Below are 19,331 nucleotides of genomic sequence, written 5' to 3'. Positions count from 1 at the left end.
CGTACGCCTTTCCAGCGCCACAGAGGATTGGCTGTGGGGGAAGCGGGCAGAGGACGCTCGGTGTGGCGGCGCTAGGAGAGGCGGAGCCATTCGGAGGGGGCGGGACTGTCTTACGCGTCCCCGCGCGTCTCCGTGAAAACGGAGTTGGGTCGCAGCAGGAACCGGAAGTGGTAGGTGACAGAGGACACTCCCCCCCCCGTGGTTCCCAGGTACGCACGCGCACGGCTGGGGTGTATTTCTGGTGAGTCTCGGGAGCCGTGTTCTGGAATCGGCTCGGGAAGGGGGCAGAATGGGTGCTGGGGAAGTGGGGAGATCCCAGGTTGGAAGGAAGAGGCTTCAGGCGGGAGCGAGAAGTGGGTGCTCCCCAGACTAACTCGGAGCCCCCACCCCGCCCACAGATGACTGTCCACAACCTGTATTTGTTTGACCGAGATGGGGTTTGCCTGCACTACAGCGAGTGGCACCGCAAGAAGCAGGCGGGGATCCCCAAGGAGGAGGTGACACGCACGATCAGGGAAGGGGGGGGAATGCTGCACCACGGCGTGCTCTCCTGGACCCTTATGCTGGCCCCCAGCACTTCCCCATCCCTTCCCACTCTGGGCAGGGTGGCCTAGGGAAAAGAACCCAGGGTTTAACTCGCTGTGCCGACCTTGGCCAAGTCATTTCTCCCATTCCCTGCCTCATTTTCCTTTTATGAGATAATTTAATTGTTCAGGGCCTCAGTCCCCTTCTCTGTGATATGGGCATAGTACAGTCCCCTTCCCAGCCCCCACCCTTGCTGCGATGCGGTGAGGAAAGCACTTGATAAGTATGCATAAATGTGAAATGTTTGTTGTTATTCCCGGCTCCTGTCAGGAGTACAAGCTGATGTATGGAATGCTCTTCTCCATCCGATCTTTTGTCAGCAAGATGTCACCTGTGGACATGTATCCTAAGGGTGGGAATGGGGTTTGGGCTTCTTGGACCTACAGAGAAAAGGACCCTGGAGAGGAAGTTGGCTGACCATAAGGTTTTGAGATAATATGATCCGGGAATGGGGATAGGACTTAGTGGATGGGACCAAATGGGAAAAAAGTGTTAGAGCTGGGAGAGAAAGGGTATAGGATTCTAAAGCCCTTCACTAGGATGAAGGGTATTTTTTTTTTGGATGAGTGTAGCGAGAGTCAAAGATGGGAGAGAAAGTAAGATATTTCTACCCTGTTCTCCAAAGTTCTTGCAAAAGTGGGTATTTTTTGGAAGATTTGGATTCAAGTTCTGCCTCAGACATGCTATAGCTTTGTGACCATGAGGAAGTCTCGTAATCTCTTAGTACCCAGGCAACTCTCTAAGATAATAAGTTACAGGCTAATTACAGATTTTCATCAATGGAGGGAATTTCTACATGAGATGTACCTATAGCAATAAAATCATAGGTCTAGAGCAAATGTATTCCTTAACATCCATTCTGCAGGAAAGATGGATTCCTTGCCTTCCAGACAAGCCGCTACAAGCTTCATTACTATGAGACGCCCACTGGGGTCAAGGTTGTAATGAATACAGACCTGGGTGTAGGACCTATTCGGGATGTCTTACACCATATCTACAGCGGGGTCAGTCTTCTCTCCCTCCTTCCTCTGTCAGCATCTCTAAGTTCCCTCATGCTCTTGTGGGCTCAGCTCAAGATTCTCCAAAATCTCAAAATTCTGTTGGTTCTCTGTGGCAAAAACATCTGAAAAAATGATCAATCAACAGAACATTTATTAAGCATCTACCATGTGCCAGGAACTGTGCACACACAGTACAAAGACAAAAATGAAATGGTCCTTGCCTTCAAAAGAGCTTACAATCTATCTAGAGAAAGATCTCCAGCAAGTTAGGCAGATCACCCATAAAGGATATGTAAAGGAGATATTGGGTAAGCATAGCACAGAATTAGAAAGCATAGGATTTCTATGGGATAGAATTGTAAGCTTGAACCAGCGGAAGGAATCCCCACATCAGTGAGACCCCCAAGTGCTGCAATACAGTGAAATATTGAAGTATGACAGGGTTTGCTCATAACGTGCTTTGAAATTATGAGATTTTGTTGGTATGGGTACTTACTCCCTCTACAAATTGTCACATGTCCACACTTTAGTAGATTTTTTTTCATGAACTGCTATAGCCAAAGAGAGTTATCATTTAGTAGCCAAACCACTCCAGAATTAGTGAGGTTTGTCCTCAGATCTCAGGCGTATAGTCTAGACTGCTACTCAAAACCTTTCCAATTTGGTAGGACCTAGCAGACCGTGTGTTCTACTGGCATGACTTCCAGAAATGAGGCCTCAGAGTAGGACTTTAGTGGAGGTTGATAATATATTAATGACATAATTACAAAATGTTGGTCAAGGTTGGTTGGAAGTTGCTGATTGATTGAAAACAAGGACTGTTCCAATTTTTGTCTTTGTACCATATACAGTTCCTGACCTAATGCTTTGTTGATCGATTGTTTTTACATGTTGTTGGTACCCGATAGCCTTTGTGCTGTCCATATATTATTCCTATCCCTACATGACCAGTCCATGTCCCATTCCAATCCATCAATCAACAAGTATTCATTAAGGGCCAGACACTGCCTTATGTGTTGGGTATATAAATGTAATAGTGAGAGTCTCTGCACTTTTACATTATACTAGGTGGATATAACCCATTCACAGATAAGGATATAAGGAACATATTTACTTTTACAAAGTAAATATACAGTGAGTGGTAGGGGCAGGAATGGGAGTTCCAAGATGTGGGGATGAGGAAAGGCACTCCAGGAACAGGGGAACAGCCTGTCCAAAGGCATGGAGGCAAAGGATAGAATATTGTATACAGGGAGTAGCAAGCAGGTGTTTGACCAGAACACAGAGTATGTGAGTGAGACTAATATGTATGTAATCAGCCAGGAAAGAGAGGCTGGAGTCAGATTGTAAAGGGCTAAACAGAGGAGTCTGTATTTAGCTTTAAGGCAGTGTGGAGCCGTTCCGATTTCTGGAGCAGAGGATGTCTGATATGATCAGACTTTAGGAATATCATTTTGGCAGCTGTGTAGAGAATGAATTAGAAATTAGAAGATGTCGAGGAGGGAATAGCAAGGCTTGGCAACTAATTGGATATAGATGGGGTAAATGAGACTGAAGAATTGAAGGTGACTGTTGGGTGGTAAACCTGGGTGGTTGGAACAGTGGTGATACCTTCCACAGAAACTGGGATGTGAAGAGGAGGGGTGCATTTAGATGGAAAGATAATGAATTCTGTTTTTGAATTTGAAATGCCTGTATGACATCTAGCTAAAGATGCCCAGCAAGCAGTTGTATTCCAGACTTCTTTATTGCTAAATCCTTTGGCTTTTTTTTTCAGTCCTCATTTGTCTTGATCTCTGCAGTATTTGATTCTGCTAATGACCCATTCATTCTGGATACTTTTCCCCCCTAATATTCATGACACTGTCCTATTGTGGTTCCTTTCCTGCCTGTTGGACCAATGTTTCTTGGTTTCCTCTGCAGAGTTATCATCCATATCCTGCTTCTTATGCGTGAGTATGCTCCAGTGCTCTGACTTGAGCTCTCTCTTCAATACACTTTTGTTGGTCATGTCAGCTCCCTATCAACTATCATCTCTTTACTCCAAAAATCTATATATTCAGCTTTCATCCCTCTCTGAGTTCCAGGCTCACGTTACCAGTTGCCTACTGGACACTTACACCTGGATATTCCATAAGCATTTAAACTCAATATGAATAAAACAACTCATTATCTTTCCCCCTAAACCTCCTCCTAACTTCCATATTTCTGTTGAGAAAATTGCCATTCTTACAGTCACCTGGAACCTTGCAACCCAGATGTCATTCTTTATTCCCATAGACATCTGAAACCCACCATGCCCAAAAGAGTTGGGAGGTTGCAGTGAGGACAGATAATGGGGTTAGGAGAATACATTGTTTTATAACATCTCTTATGCCATTTTTTGCATATAGATCGTCGTTTGAAGTATTGCAGCCTGTATGCAAAACCCTATGATGTTGCATGCAGATCTCAATGATATGAGCTAGTACTTGACCCCTAACATCAATTCCTGAGATAGTCTATTTACCTTCAGTCAACAAATACTTATTAGGTGCCTGCTATGTGCCAAGGGGCAGCTAAGTGGATAGAGTCAGGGGCCTAGAGTCAAGAAGACTCATCTTCCTGAGTTCAAATCTGGCCTTAGATACTTACTAGCTAGGTGACCCTGGGCAGGTCACTTAACCCTTTTTGCCTCAGGTTTCTCTCTGTAAAATGAGCTGGAGAAGAAAATGGCAAACCAATTCAGTATCTTTGCCAAGAAAACCCCAAATGGGGTCATGAAGAGTTGGACACGACTGAACAATGACATGTACCAAGCACTGTGCAAGGTGCTGGGAATTAAGATATTAAAAAGATATAGTCTGCCCTTAAGGACACCATACGTTCATACATGTGTAAGTAGATACAGAATATTTGCAAAGTAAATGCAAGGTAATTTCAGTGAAGGAGTCCTAGCATCTGGGGTAGGGTGGGGGGATTAGGATCTGATGTAGGAGAAATTCCTTTGAGCAGAGGTGATGAGGCAGTGTATACCATGCTTGGGGGACAGCCTGTGCAAAGGGAGATGAGAGATGCAATGTCATGAGAAACAGCCTAGAGTGGCCAGACCGCAGAGTTCATGAAGGGAAGTCATGTAGAATCAATCTGGAAAGATAGATCAAAACCAGAATGTGAATTGCAGAGTTTGGTCAGACCTGTGTGGAGGATAGATTGGAGGGGAGAGAAATACAAGATTGTTGTTCAGTTGAGGCTGGATCTGAACTCAGGTCTCCCTGACTACAGGCCTGGCAGTGTATCTACTGGGACACCCAGCTGCTCTGATAGGAGATAAGGAGGCCAATTAAGAGCCTAACAAAATAGTCAGGACTTGAGAGGTGAGGAGGGCCTGGACTACAGCTATGTTAGTGGAGAGAAAAGAATGCATTGAAGAGATATTATGGAAGTTGGAATGGGTAAGATGTCAACTAATTGGATGTGAGGACTTGAGATAGTGAGAAGTAGAGGATGTCTTCAAAGTAATGAAATAACTTCATTCATATAGTACTAATGATAATATCTGTATTGGAGTCAGTGGTTCACCAAGTCTCCCCACAGTCCCTCAGAGTCCATTGTGTGCCTCCAGCACACATACTTTCTCCAAGTTCTCAGGGTCTCTAACTTTATTGTATTTGAAACTGAATTCAAATCCTCCCTCAAACATTTACTATCTCTGACCCTGGGCAAGTCATGTAAAGCCTCAGTTTCCTCATCTATAAAATGAGGATAATAATAGTACCTACATTCCCAGGGATGTTATGGGATCAAATGAGATAATATTTGTAAAGTGCTTTGCAAACTTAAAGTTCTTTATAAATGCTAGCTAGTATCATGGAGAGTGATATTTCACTTCATATCTCCACGATTTAGGGAGAGGTGAAGGTTGAGAGGGAGAAGAGAAAAAGAGCATCTAGAAAGAATGGGGATTTAAGGGAGAAAAAGAACCTTAGCCTTTTCCTTCCCTCCCTGTCCCCCCTGACTTGTCTCTCCATCCCCTCCTCTCTTCTTCCATAGCTGTATGTGGAGTTGGTGGTGAAGAATCCACTGTGCCCACTGGGTCAAACCGTACAAAGTGAACTTTTTCGCAGTCGGCTTGATGCCTACGTTCGATCGCTGCCCTTCTTCTCTGCCCGGGCTGGCTGAGAACAGCATTCTTCCAGAACTACATCTGTATTCATTCTACATCTCCCTTTTTGCTTTGGTCACCCGAAGAGCCTTCCAGTCCGCCCCAGCGCTGTTCCAGAGTGTCTACTTGATGAAACCCAGGACTGAATTCCCCTCCAGACTCTTCCAGCTCCAGTTGTCCTTTGCTTCTGATGCTCTGATCCCACCTAGTCAATGCCCACCTCCCGCCAGTCCCCTTGCTGCTGTATTGAGAATGGACAATAAAGCTTTCACCTGTCTGATGTCCCTGGGAGCGTCTTTGCTAAAGGGAGGGTGTTTTGGGAAGCCAGAAGGGAGAGGTGGAAGTCCTGGAGCCAGTACCAAACACGGGTCTTGAGTGGGTGGCTGGTGAGAGAGAAGGACGGTGCCTCCTTATTCCCTCTCCATTGAGGGAGCCGGGTCACGCAGATAAAGCTTCTACTACCCCCTGTCTGCAGCCTGGGAAGGTGGAGCTTGTGCAGACTGGGGAGGTGGAGCTTGTGTTCAGACTGGAGAGGTGGAGATAAAGCTATGCAGATGAGGGGTGGGGGATATGCAGATGACCTAAGAGCAGCTGCAGGCTGGAAGCAGAACCCCCTCGGGTTGCGGTTTGGGCTGCTGCGGCTACACCTCTGCCCTCCTTCCCCTCCTCCCTCCCTAGGGTTCCTTGTCCTCCGAGGACCTCCTTGGAGACTTGGAACCCCAATCCCTGACCCCTCCTTTAGCCCCTGTGCCAGTTGTCTGGCTCCCCAAAAGAATTCTCCCCACTTCTAGCGCATCCTCACTTGTCTCCCCATCCCCGGAACCCGCTTCCACCAGCCTAACTCCTGGGCCACTCCTGTTCTCACTCTGCCCTCCATGTTCCCCTCCCCGGGTCTGCTCCAGCCACCACTCCGTCTCCGGTCCGCCTGGCCTCACCTCGTCCCCCAGTCTTCGCAGAACACTGAATCTAGAGGACCTTCGCCTCCTTTGGTTTGCCCCTACCCCGACTTGCCCTAACCCTCAGCCACGTCCTGTCATACCTCCACCTCCTCTTTCTCCTACCTCGTCCCTAGTCCTTCCTTCCTACCTTCTCGGAATCACCCCGATTCCTCAAGGATCCCGTTTTCCTTCCCTCCTGAGCCGGGATGCAGGTGTCCATCGCTTGCACTGAGCAAAACCTCCGCAGCAGGAGCAGTGAGGACCGTCTGTGTGGACCCCGACCTGTCCCTGGGGGCGGGAATGGCAGTGGAGTGACCAGCAGTCACGGGAATCCTTCTGGGGGAGGGGGACCTGGCCCCAAGGCCCGGGCTGTGCCAGTTGCACGACCCCTGGGTCCTGCAGCTGTGACCCTCTCTGGGCCCCTACGAGAGAGCACCGGCCGCGGCACCAGCATGAAGTACAGGTACCGGAGGAGGGGGCCAGAATAGCCTCTCTTTAGCCGTGTCCCTACCCTTCCCCCGCTTCGGCGACCCCTCCTCATGCCTCCCAAGTGTCCTACATTCATTTTTCTAGACTCCTCAAATTTCACCAGCAACATCCCAATTCCTTACTTATATCTGTCTCCATCTCTTTCACATTCTCTCTCCTTGGCTGTCTTGCTCTCCATCTCCACCTCCTGACTCTTTTTTGAGAATCAGAGTAAGTTGTTAGGGTTCGCTGTGTTCTGTCTTGTAGCTTCCCTCCCATCCCTAAGGCAGGAGTGCAAAAAAAAAAAGTATTCTGAGATTGGGCTCAGGGGGTGTTTAAAGTCCCCTCATGCTACTTAGGGAGTGTCTTCTGGGTCTGTTCCCTATCTCCCCTACCCCGTTGCTTTCCAGCCACTATATCTCTAGAATTGGCAGTGGGGCTCACTAAGCTCCTGGTTGTCATTAAAGCAATAATGGATTTGACCTACTTTCACCATCAGTTCCCACTCTCCTGACCCCAACTTCAGGGTCCTCTACTTTTTTCAGATAGATGAAATGATCCTAGCCAAGGGAAAAAAACTTTGGGTCCCAAGGGGATTTGCAGAACTGTGGGGAGAGCAAAGGGGGATTTGGAAGGAGTAGTAGGGAGGGATTGATATTATACGTGAGGTACAGTAAGGAGCCCATAACCCCACCCCATAGCATGGAGCTCTTCCCCTTCCCCTCCCCCCTCCACTGCAGAAGAAATTGATGGGATTTTTTTGGTAAACAGCCGTGTTCTGATATTGCAAAAGGCATTCTACCCTGTCCTGCCGTGGGGTGGTGAGGCTATTCATCTGAAAGGGTTTTGTCACCTAAGAAACCATATATCTCACCCCATCCTGTCCCCCACTCCCATCCTTTCTCATTCTGAGAACTAAATCATTCCGAAACTTTTGGGGTAGGGGGGAGAGGGTGCAGATGACTCTGGGAAGGAGTTTCACTAGCCAATAGGAATGGGGGGTGGAGAACCATGAGGAGAGGGGCTGGGCTTCCTTGTTCCCTGTTCCCTTTGTAGTACCAGTCTAGATGATTTAATAAAGATTCCTTATGATAGACAACCATCTGCCAAAGGACTGAAGGGAATTAATCATTCATCAAGTTTACATCCCCCTATTTTCACAAGCTTTGGGGGTTGATAGGGATGGGAAAGATCTCAGTGGTCCCTTCTTTATTTTCCACCAACCAAAATCCCAATTTGCTATTTAATCTTCTGGAGATAACTCACTTCCCACGGGGCCATCTTCTTACCCCTTTACCTTCCAAATTAACTATCCTTTTATCCTTCCCAAACCCAAGAAACTGTGACAACCTAACCATGTCCTATATAGGGAAATCCATGGATTATGACTGTGAGAAGAGACACAAGTCAAGAGAAATCAGGCAGCAGATTTTAATGACAGTAGGGAAAATAGAAATTGCGCAGCAGGCCCCAAAGGAAAGTTAATTAATTCATTCAACAAATATTTGAGTGTCTATAGCCTACACTGATAGCACTGTGCTGCCCTCACGGATGAGTTTGCCTGGGGTTTTGTATGGGGGGAGGGTAAGAACACATTCAAGGAGGGAAAGAACTAGAGAACTTCTCTTTATTTACATCTCCAAGGGGAACTGAAGGTGAAGATCCTTCTACTGAATTTTCTTTATCCCACAGGAATTTGGGCAAGTCTGGTCTTCGAGTATCCTGTCTTGGCCTTGGTGAGTCTAATGGGAAATGAAAAGATGAGGAGGCTGTTAAGGGTCAAGGTTTTCAGAGACTTGTCTCTCATAGCCCCCATGTCCCTGGATCTTCTTTCTGCAGGTACCTGGGTCACATTTGGGTCTCAGATCACAGATGAGGTATAAATGTCTCTGATCCCAAAAGACAGATGGGAATAATGGGAGGGATGTAGAGAATAGAGGGATAAGGGTGGAGGAAATAGAGAGATGGGGCAATAGGGGGATTGTGGAAGGGTGGGCTAGAGAAGGGAGTATAATGGATATGGGAAATAGAGCATGGGAAACAAGGGTGGGGATTAATGAAACTGAAGTTAGGAAAAGGGGAAGGTGGAAAAGATACAGGGGGCAGGAATGGGATGGTAGTATTATGTTTGAAGACTCACAACACTTACAAGTCTCTTGGGATTTGGAGGGCTGAGGGTGGTAAAGAAAACCATTGGAAAGGTAGTCTTAATTCTATCTACCCCAACATACTTATCCCTAGACCGCAGAGAATCTGATGACTGTGGCATATGAGCATGGAGTAAATCTGTTTGACACAGCTGAAGTGTATGCAGCAGGAAAGTATGAACCAGGGAAAAGGGGAAGGGTATGAGTTCAATTAGTGGGGAAAAGGTTGGGAGTGGAGAGGAAAAGAGGGTCTCTCATCTTTGCTTCAGATAGTCCCTGGCTTCAGTGAACATTTGCCTTTCCCATCATGTTGGGTCTTTGAAGGGACTTAGAGAAACATGGATGTTGAAACCCCAACAGTAGAATGAACAGGATATGTAGGTGAAATAAAATAAAAACAATACATATTTATCGAGCACCAACTCTGTGAGAGGGCAACAAGGAGGCATCATGGGGACTACAAAGAAATACATCCCTGCCCTCAAGAAGTTTACAATCCTATCGGAGAGACAAGACAGAAAATGTAGTTAACAAACAAGATTTATAAACTTTTAACACCAGCAACAGAAGGAAAGGTACAAGGCAATAATTTATGTGTGGCATAGTAAATAGAAACCTGGTCTGTGAGAGGACCTCGGTTCCAGACACTTGCTTAGCTGTGTGACCCTAGTCAAAGCATTTAACCACCAAATCTGTTTCCTCATTCAAAAAATAGGGATAATACTTGCACTACCTATCTTGTAAGGCTGTTGCGGAGGGGGGGTGGGGTGGGGGGGTGAAGCACTTGTACACCTTTAAGTGCCACATAAATGTAAGTTGTATATCGTTATTAAGTTCAAAAGCATTTCAAACTGAGATGGTCAAACAAAACTGCCAAGGATGTGGAATTGTGGAATTTGAAGAATGGGTTAGGACAAATGAAAAAAAAAAAAGCTGTATTTCTGTTTCTACCAGACTACAGAGCTACAACTTCTCTGTTCTTTTCAATGTAATATAGGGCCTAGGGACTGATGGATGCTATTCATACTCTGCTGGAACAGAAACTAGAAATAAGTTGTGGGGGGCTATCACTAGAGGGAAGAGCCCCCTGCTCCCTTATTATTTCCCCTTTTCTAGGGCAGAACGAACACTGGGCAATATCCTTAAGAGCAAGGGTTGGAGGTGAGGCTGTTGGGGTACAAGGGAGGGGATGTTTGGGTGGGGAGGGGAGTCCACAATGACCTTGTTCCTGCTGACCCCACTCCCACTTCTCTCTTTTTTTTTTTTAGGAGATCCAGCTATATCATCACTACCAAAATCTTTTGGGGAGGACAGTGAGTATCTCCTTTCCCCATAGCCTCCACTAGGGATGACCATTTGGAGTGGGTGCATGATAGCTGTCCAAATATTTGAAAGGCTGTTATGTAGAAAACTTGTTCTGTTTATCCTTAGTGAGGGGGAAAGGAGCAATGGGTAAAAGTTGCAGAGAGGCAGATTTAAGCTCAATGTCAGGAATACCTTCCTAATAATGAGAACTGTTCCAAAATGAAGCGAACTGCCTCAGGAGATAGTGGGTTTTCCCTCACTTGAGATTTTCAAGCAAAGGCATTTGAGAGATAATCTACTGAAGGCAATGGACTGTTTGATTTTTGTCTCCACACCCCTAGCACCTAGCACAGTGCTTGGCACATAGTAGGTGCTTAATAAATGTTTGTTGATTGATTAAACATTGTAAAAAGGATTCTTGGACTCTGAAGTCCTTTCCAAGGGAAGATCCTCATACCTATCATTCCAGTTGAGCCTTACTCAAGAGATGTGGGGATCCATTGGGTTATAATTATTACCATCTATCTGCAGCATCATCCAGTGTAAACTCAACTTTTCCCACAGGGCAGAGACTGAAAGAGGCTTGAGCCGAAAACACATCATTGAGGGTGAGGCACTAGGAATGGGGAGTGGGGGGAAAATCAAAGGATGTTGTGGGGGGGGCTGGGGAGGGAACCAAGAATACAGGAAAGCAAACCAGAGGAGTTGGAGGATTCAGGGTCCAGGGATTATAGGGCTGGGGGGAGGGGGAAGGGGATGTCATATTAGAGAGGATGAGATCCGAACAGTTGAACTTCAAGAGGCAGAAAATCAGGGACCTAGAACTTAGGGGGCCATATCTGAGGAGACTGAGGTCACTTTATCTTCTCTTCCCCCTCCCCCAGGCTTGTGGGGCTCCTTGGAACGGCTTCAACTGGGATATGTAGACATAGTCTTCGCCAATCGCTCGGACCCCAACAGTCCCATGGAGGGTGAAAATAACCCTAAGAATGCCCAAACGTAGAGATGCCCATAAATCTGGGGATCACCTCCCCAACACTGACCCCAAGGTTTTCCAACCCCAAGGACCTCAGAGTGCTCCCAGGTTTCCCACCTCCCCCATCAGGGATTCCAGAAGAGGGTAGGGGAAGCGGATTGGGGGGGGGGAGGGGACTGGGCAGAACTCAAGCATTAACCCTTCAATCTCACATAGAGGTATTTGGATTCTTGGAGGGATATGGCTATAGGGAAGAGGGTTCATCCATCTGGGAGACTGGATGCCTGAATCCCAGGGGTCTAACTGTCAGGATTTCATCACCCTTACACACCCAGAGATTGTCCGGGCCATGACCTTTGTAATTAACCAGGGACTAGCACTGTACTGGGGGACATCCCGATGGGGAGCTGCAGAAATCATGGTATGTGATACTATACTATACATTTCCTTAAATATGTACAAATACTATACACTATACATTTCCTTAACAACACTATAACCTCTAATCCTCAGAATACATGCTTACCAAGTAATTGGGTTGGAGGGGGAGCGGTGAAGAGCTGAAAGGTAACTGGGTGGGGTATTCCGATGCTTACTTCCTCCAAACACCTAATCCAGGAGGCCTACTCAGTGGCCCGACAATTCAACCTGATTCCCCCCGCATGTGAACAAGCCGAGTACCACCTGTTTCAGAGGGATAAGGTGGAGACACAGCTGCCTGAGCTCTACCACAAGATAGGTTAGAGACTACTCTCCCTACCCTGCCTGACATCTCTAGCCTCAGCCTCCTCAGCCCTTCTTCCTCACATATGCCATCTCTTTCTTTATATACTGTTCTCTAGATTCCTTCCTTCTGCTCACCATTAAAATTGGCCCTTATCCTCTCCTTATTCCTCTTTCCCATAGTCTTCTCTCCTCCTGCTCACAGGTGTTGGTTCAGTGACCTGGTCCCCTTTGGCCTGTGGCGTCATTACTACCCAGCACGAAGGAAGAATCCCAGAAACTTACAGGGGGACCATCAAGGTAAACGAGTGTTAGGACTTAGATCCCTGGGCACCTGAAGAGAGCAAGGACTGGGGATATTCAGCTGTTCTGAGCTATTTGGGAAGGAAAAAGATGGAGGAGTCTGTTAGTTATTCTCACCCCACCCCACTCCCCACCTCCCTTTCTCTTCCAGGGCTACCAGTGGCTCAAGGACAAGGTACAGAGTGAAGACGGCAAGAAGCAACAGGCCAAGGTCATGGACCTGCTCCCCATTGCTCACCAACTAGGTTGCACAGTGGCTCAGCTTTCTATTGGTGAGGAGGCTCTCCTCCTACAAACCCTTAATCCTTACCCTAAAATAGACTTGCCTATGTTAGATATTTTCCTCATTCAATTCTCAAAATCAGAGCTGACAGGGGAGAGGAAAAAAAAAACAACAAAAACCCCATATCCTCCCTGCCTTCAAAGAGTTTATCATAATTTATCACAGGATTTTATTTAGTTTGGGATGGGATAAAAAAAGGAAACATAGAAATATATGTAATTATAATGGCTAAATTTAAATAGCACTTTAAGATTTTAAAATAGCTTTATTTAAGTGATGTCATTTGGTCCTTACAAGAAATACTCCATCTACTTTCCATTTTGGTCAAGCTGGATTTCATTCTTTTAGGGAACTTCTGGTGTGGAAACTCTCTCCACCTATGCAGATGGGCACCTGGTCTGTAAAGTTTTAATTGTAGTGAGTTGCATAAGACGCTGAGAAGCAGAATTTTAACCCGTCTTTCTAACTATAAGGCTAGCTAGCATTCTATTAGCTACACCAGACTTCTCAACTGTGTTAGTTTATGTAGTTTGGGGGAGAGGGGGAACCAAACTTGTGATTTCTGGTGTGGGGGATCTGCAGCTAACAAACCCCGTCTTCTAACCTATACACACTTGTTAGTGATCTGAAATTTAATCTTAGAGAACTGCCTATGATAACTTAAGTATATCAGAAAAAGTTCACGTGCCCAAGAGAAGGCTCCATTGAGGGGGGCTCTAGGCCCTCTCTTAGGCTGTCTTCCCCCTGCCCCTCTTCTTTCTATCCCAGCCTGGTGTCTCCGCAGCGAGGCTGTCAGCTCCGTCCTGCTAGAGGTGTCCAACACGGAACAGCTGATGGAAAACCTGGGAGCGCTGCAGGTGAAAGGGGCGGGGTGACAGCGTCGCGCGCTCCCAGGTCTCAGCTCCTCCCTCGGGGCCGAGCCCCACTCTGTCCTCCCGAATCTCCCGGGCCTGACTCCCGGCGCCTTCCCTTCCTTCCTTCCCAGGTGCTGAGCCAGCTGACGCCCCAGAAGGTGCTGGAGATCAACGGTCTCCTGGGAAACAAACCCCACTCCAAAAAGTAGTGTCCCTCACGCCAGGCGCAGGCGCCGCCCCCTTCACAGCCAGCACCGCGCTCTTCCCCACCCCGCTGCCGCAGCAGCGCCAGCAGCAGCAGCAGCACAACCAGCCTCCTCCGGCTCTCCCAGAAGCCAAGCGGCCCTAACGCGAACTAACGCTTCCCAGGCTCCGGCGGGAGGCCCCCGATGATCCCGCCCACCAAGGAGTCCCGGCTACACGCATGATCTTATAAGCCATATCCTGCCGCAGCATGGCTGGGGAAGGAAAGTAGTTCTCCAACTCCCTACCCTCCTGCCCAGTCCTTGGCTGTCTCTTCCCGGCGTATAGCTTCCCCCGGGCATGAGCTGGAACTGGGGGGCTGTCTCTCTTTTCCGCCCCGCACTTTGCCTCCTTTGTTCTCCTGCCCTCCCACCCCCCCAATGCGCGGAGGTCTCGAGAGAATCCATCTGTCAGGTAATGAAAAGACTGCGTGACGTTTTCCGAGACCGGAAGAACTAACCAGTGGGGCAAAAGGCAGCATAAACAAGAACCGATTCCAGGGGAGACTGGGGCGGAGGAGTGGACTTGAATCCTTGATGCGTTGGTCGAAGCGAGCGCTGACAGTCACTTGATTTGTCCAGAGAGCCCACGCTGGAATCGAGTGGTGACATCACTTTGGAACGTCATTAGAGATGTTCACAGGATGTCGTCAGAGGGCACCGAGAAAACCCCAACACCCCACTGAGCGTCCACTATGTTAGGGACGCCAAGGGCTCCCTTTACTCAGGTGTGAAGTTATGCAGCGCATAACTAAGACCTTGGTCGCCGGGGGGGGGGGCGGCGCGGGGGCGGTAGTCAGGCCCCCACAGACTTTACGGGTGGATTTGAATAGGATGCCATGTTCAGCAGCTGGCAGGGAAGTGGACGGTGATGTTATGTGGGACACAAGGGTGGAAGCTGACATCCTTTGGCATGGATAAACATGGCATCCTTTAATTCCCAGGCTGAGGAGTGGGATCCTCACAGAATGGCCCCTGAGTGATGGGTTTTCAGAAAAGGAAAGTGCTGCTGGGGTAGCAGCAGAGGAAAGCCCACTCTCTACCCCCGGCAGTAATCCTAAAGCAATAATAATGGGCCTTCCCAGGGAAAATAAAAGACTTAGCTTCTTCCTCACAGAGTCTTTGAGGGGAAGGGGTAAAGTCCCAGTACTCAGACACCTCAACCTGATATCCCTAGGTTGTCTTTTCCAATCTTTCTGGGGGCCCTGATGTGCCATAACATCTCCTGGTTTTCCCTACCATTGAAACTTGTCTCAGGGACCCCTGCAGCCAGTTTCTATGAAAGGCCCAGGCTGACTGACACACCAGCTCTGGATCCTTCCCCACTCCCTTGTCCCTGCATTCCTCAGGGAGTCAGACAACTGGTTCCATAGGATCACACTATTCAGAGATGGAAGGGATCATCTTCACTGTTCAATCTTTTCACCCCTTTAGTTACTTTTTGGACATAGCTACATTTAGGGTACCTAATAATATCCAAAGGACTTCTCTTCCATCTTTTGTCCACTCCCCAATGCCACTGATCATAAGATCATAACTAATGCTGGAAAGGACCTCAGAGACAATCCCTGAGTTCCATCATTTTATGAGTAATCCGTCCCAGGGAGGCTAATTGATTGGGCCAAGGTAACAGCTAGTAAGTCTGAAGTGATAGTTGAACTTAGGTCCTCTCCAGATTCAGTGCTCTTTCCACTGTACCACGCTCTTCTGTACCTCAATTTCTGGCTCCCGTGTTTTCTTCCCCCTATTCTACTTCTTTTATTGTTCTTTTTCTGCCTCCTCTCCTGATAATAATTGATATTTATGTAATGCTTTAAGGTCTGCAAAGTGCTTTACATGCATTGTTTTATTTGCTCCTCCTACCAACATTGTGAGGTACGTGAAGATGAAGAAACAGGCCAAGGGAGATTAGCTTACTCAAGGTCACAGTCAAAGTAAGTATCAGAAGCAGGATTCAGAGCCAAGTCTAATCTTGATATTTAAGTCCAATGCTTTTTTCACTATACCCTACTGCTTCTCACTGACCTGTAATTACAGATGTTCTCCAAGGCTCAGTCCTAAGGACTCTATTCCTCAGACTCTACATTCTCTCCCTCAGAAACTATAAAATGATTGTAGAAATTAAATCTCAAAAGGGACTTTAGATATAATCTAGACCATTATGCCCCCTCCTTATTTTGGAGATGAGGAACTGAGGTCCTAAGATTCTTACATTCCAAGATCCTGTCCATAAGTATTCATTCCCTCTCTCCCTTCTGAAGAGGTAATACTGAGCCCTGGATTTGGAGTCAGAGGGCCTATATTTGAGTAGCAGCCACAATACTCAATTATTTCCTGACCTTGAGTAATTACTGTCTCAAAGCCTCAGTTTACTTATCTACAAAAATGAGGAAAATGGATATGTTGATCTTCAAGCTCCAAATCCTGTGATCCACTGTGCCACTGACTTGTTACATGATTCTGGGCAAACCACTTTATCTTCCTCGTCTGTCAAATGAGCAGCTTGGTTCCAATAATCTCTAGCTACCTTTGAGCTATAAATATAGTGGTGGAAGACTTTTATATCCCTTCTCTGTGGGACTCAGTTTCCCCATTTCTTATATGATAAAGTTGGACTTAAAGATCTCAACACATCCTTCCAGCTTTGAACAGTGAATACTGTTGAGCCTGAGGCAGCTTGGGAGATGTTGGTAAGCTGGAAAATACCCAGTAACAAGGAAAGTGAAAGACCTCAAATTCATGATATATGAGGATTGGTTGAAGAAACTAGGTAGATTTAACCTAGAGAGAAGTCATGGGGAAAGGTGGCATGATAACTGTCTTCAAGCTGTTACTTGGATGAGGGATATTAGACTTGTTCTGCTTGATCCCACATTGTAGCCTATTCCAAAGGGCTGGATGATTTACAAACAGCTTAGGACACAGGATGCTGGTACAGAGACATGCAGAAGCAAAACAGAAATATTCAGAGAGATAATCCCACAAAGATAAAAGAAAATAAAATAGGTAGAAAAACTGGATTACAGGTGGACACAGAGATCCACAAAGATGTTGTTGTTCAGCTGTTTTCAGTCATGTCCGATTCGTCATGACCCCATTGGGGGTTTTCTTGGCAAAGATACTGGAATGGTTTGCTGTTTTCTTCTCTAGCTCATTTTACAGATAAGCAAACGGTGACAAACAGGGCTAAATGACTTGCCCAGGGTCACACAGCTAGTAAGTGTCCAAGGACAGGTTTGAATTCAGAAAGATAAGTCTTTCTGACTCCTGGCCCAGCACTCTATCCAGTGGGTCACCTAACTGCCCATAAAGTGACTGAGAAAGGTGGAAAACCAACAAATGGGGATAGTGGGCATCCTCCCCAAAGAAGACAGGTTCCATGGTACTAGAGATGAATGAAGGTTTGCTAAGGTCTTTCAGGAATGTTACATCACTAGGGATGTGGAATGAGACTACAATCAGAATGTCATTTCTGCTGTCCCTCCAGCCCTACTCTCCCACCACACTGCCTCCCATCACCACCATTTTCCCTCCCTAAATCTGGAAGATAGGTGCATCTAACCTTCACATCCAGCAGAAAAGAGTAATTGCTTGGCTAGACACCCAGCAGGCAATCAATGAAGAAAGAGTTGCTGACATTCCAGCCCCTTGTTATTCCTACCATCCATTGCCTCACTCACTGTAAAGACACAAAACACAACCCGAGCTTTTTTCTAAGTTCATATCCTAGAGCTTGCCTATCTAAATGAGTGTTGTTACATTCAAAACTGTTCTGTTGAGAAGCTATTCAGTGATGCTGCCACCACTCAGGCCATCCTGTGTCCTAAGCTGTTTGCTTTTTGGTAATCACCTGAGCCAACTTATGGCCCCTATGAATAATCAACTCCATATTTGTATGACACACATTTCCCACTCTCACCCCCATCCCAGGCAAACCATAGTTAATGGCTTGATCACACACTTTTCTTGGCTTTAATTGACTGTTTTTAATTCAAGGGAAAATATCTGCCACCACTAAGGATGATCACAAGATTATCGAAGGTTCTGAAGGCAATCACTGGATCTGAAAAGGACATTAGAGATTATTTAGTCCATTTTAATGACCAGGAAACCAATTCTCAGAGAGAGAAATTCTAGGAATGCTTTAAACAGCTACGATAAATGTGGTCTTCCAAGATGACAACTTTAAAAGGGGCAGTATTTATTTGCACATATAACTTATGGTTTGTCTAAAAATGTCTCATTATCTTATAGTTATATGCCTCATATAAGAATTATATACCTAGGGGCAGCTAGGTGGCACAGTGGATAGAGCACTGACCCTGGAATCAGGAGGACCTGAGTTCAAATCTGGCATCAGACACATAACACCTCACCAAAAAAAAAAACAACCCATATACATATATATATGTATGTATGTATGTATGTATACCTCATAAGAAATAATCCTTGCTCTCTAAGAGTTAGCACATTAGTTGGGAACAAGATTTACATATAGGACACCTTGTTGACTCTCATGTGACACATGGGGCACTGCAGTAATGGTGGCAGTGTGCTGCCTTCCTGAAGGAAGGCAGAGGATGATTGTCAGTCATCAAGTCCATCAAGTGACTGTAACATCTTAATTCCCTACCAGGAGGTGTCTCTCTGCCCAATAGCTACCTCAATTCTTCAATGAGGCATGTGGGGACAAGCCCCCAAAAGGCAGCAGTGTTCTGTCTGGCCACTACCAGAAAGTGCCTAGGCTTAGCTTGGGCACGTTACTCAACAATATTTTGTTATTCAAAATAGCAAAACTTGAAAGTCTACTGCTCTAGAACCCCTGCCTCCACCTAGACTCTTCTGTGGTCACAACCCAGGGCCACTATCATTCACAAGACTGATATATTCAATACACTGTGGCCTCAAAACTTACTGAAAGTAGTAGAAATGGAAATAAAAATATAAAGCACTCCTTCAAGGAATCATTCACCTTTAGCCATTTTCCAAAACCTTCCTATAGAAGCCTTCCCAGTTCTTCAGGTATGTCAATCACAGGCACCGATAGATTATAGAGAGCATAAGATGGAGAGTGAATCCAAAATAGAGATTGATTCTCAAGTAGGATTTGAGAGGCGTAAGGGATTCCGGCAGTCAGCTAGCTGAACTCATTTATCAAAGGAATCTCCACTATGATACACCTGACAAGTGGTCATCCACCCTCTGCTTAAAGATTACCAAGGAGGGGGAAATCACACCCTCTCCAGGCTGCCTGTTCCACTTTGGGACACTCTGATTGTTAGGAAGTTTTCCCCAACATCAAGCCTAAACTGGCCTCTTGGAAATTTCTGCCCAATCAATACTCCTGGTTCTACCGTCTGGA

General features: G+C 46.4%; 2 protein-coding genes across 6 annotated transcripts; both read left to right on the top strand.

Annotated features, from left to right (window-relative positions):
- The first annotated feature begins 110 nt into the window (after nucleotides 1–110).
- TRAPPC1 (trafficking protein particle complex subunit 1) lies at nucleotides 111–6,010 on the top strand. Of its 3 annotated transcripts, XM_020966502.2 has the most exons (6): nucleotides 112–241; nucleotides 399–497; nucleotides 856–926; nucleotides 1,451–1,589; nucleotides 3,510–3,538; nucleotides 5,619–5,731. In XM_020966502.2, exons 2-6 carry the CDS (start codon nucleotides 399–401, stop codon nucleotides 5,638–5,640), a joined length of 360 nt encoding a protein of 119 aa, XP_020822161.1. In that variant the 5' UTR covers nucleotides 112–241; the 3' UTR covers nucleotides 5,641–5,731. The 3 variants fall into 3 exon arrangements, with proteins under 3 accessions (XP_020822160.1, XP_020822161.1, XP_020822159.1); XM_020966501.2 differs by lacking the exon at nucleotides 3,510–3,538 and having other exon boundaries at nucleotides 111–209; nucleotides 5,619–6,010; XM_020966500.2 differs by lacking the exon at nucleotides 3,510–3,538 and having other exon boundaries at nucleotides 127–241; nucleotides 5,619–6,010.
- A 306-nt stretch (nucleotides 6,011–6,316) lies between these two features.
- KCNAB3 (potassium voltage-gated channel subfamily A regulatory beta subunit 3) lies at nucleotides 6,317–15,786 on the top strand. Of its 3 annotated transcripts, XM_020966499.2 has the most exons (15): nucleotides 6,317–6,719; nucleotides 6,881–7,131; nucleotides 8,829–8,872; nucleotides 8,976–9,013; nucleotides 9,378–9,457; nucleotides 10,400–10,444; nucleotides 10,552–10,596; nucleotides 11,153–11,196; nucleotides 11,473–11,559; nucleotides 11,900–11,985; nucleotides 12,183–12,303; nucleotides 12,493–12,587; nucleotides 12,742–12,862; nucleotides 13,642–13,730; nucleotides 13,859–15,786. In XM_020966499.2, the coding sequence occupies exons 1-15, from the start codon at nucleotides 6,606–6,608 to the stop codon at nucleotides 13,934–13,936; spliced, it is 1,338 nt and encodes a 445-aa protein (XP_020822158.1). In that variant the 5' UTR covers nucleotides 6,317–6,605; the 3' UTR covers nucleotides 13,937–15,786. The 3 variants fall into 3 exon arrangements, with proteins under 3 accessions (XP_020822158.1, XP_078011777.1, XP_078011778.1); XM_078155651.1 differs by lacking the exon at nucleotides 6,317–6,719 and having other exon boundaries at nucleotides 6,749–7,131; XM_078155652.1 differs by lacking the exons at nucleotides 6,317–6,719; nucleotides 10,400–10,444 and having other exon boundaries at nucleotides 6,749–7,131.
- The last annotated feature ends 3,545 nt before the right edge of the window (nucleotides 15,787–19,331 follow it).

Source organism: Phascolarctos cinereus, unplaced genomic scaffold (assembly GCF_003287225.1).
Source record: "Phascolarctos cinereus isolate Bilbo 61053 unplaced genomic scaffold, phaCin_HiC Scaffold_5;HRSCAF=322, whole genome shotgun sequence".
Taxonomy (NCBI): domain Eukaryota; kingdom Metazoa; phylum Chordata; class Mammalia; order Diprotodontia; family Phascolarctidae; genus Phascolarctos; species Phascolarctos cinereus.
Note: the sequence above shows the minus strand (reverse complement) of the source record. Positions and strands in the feature narration are given on the sequence as shown.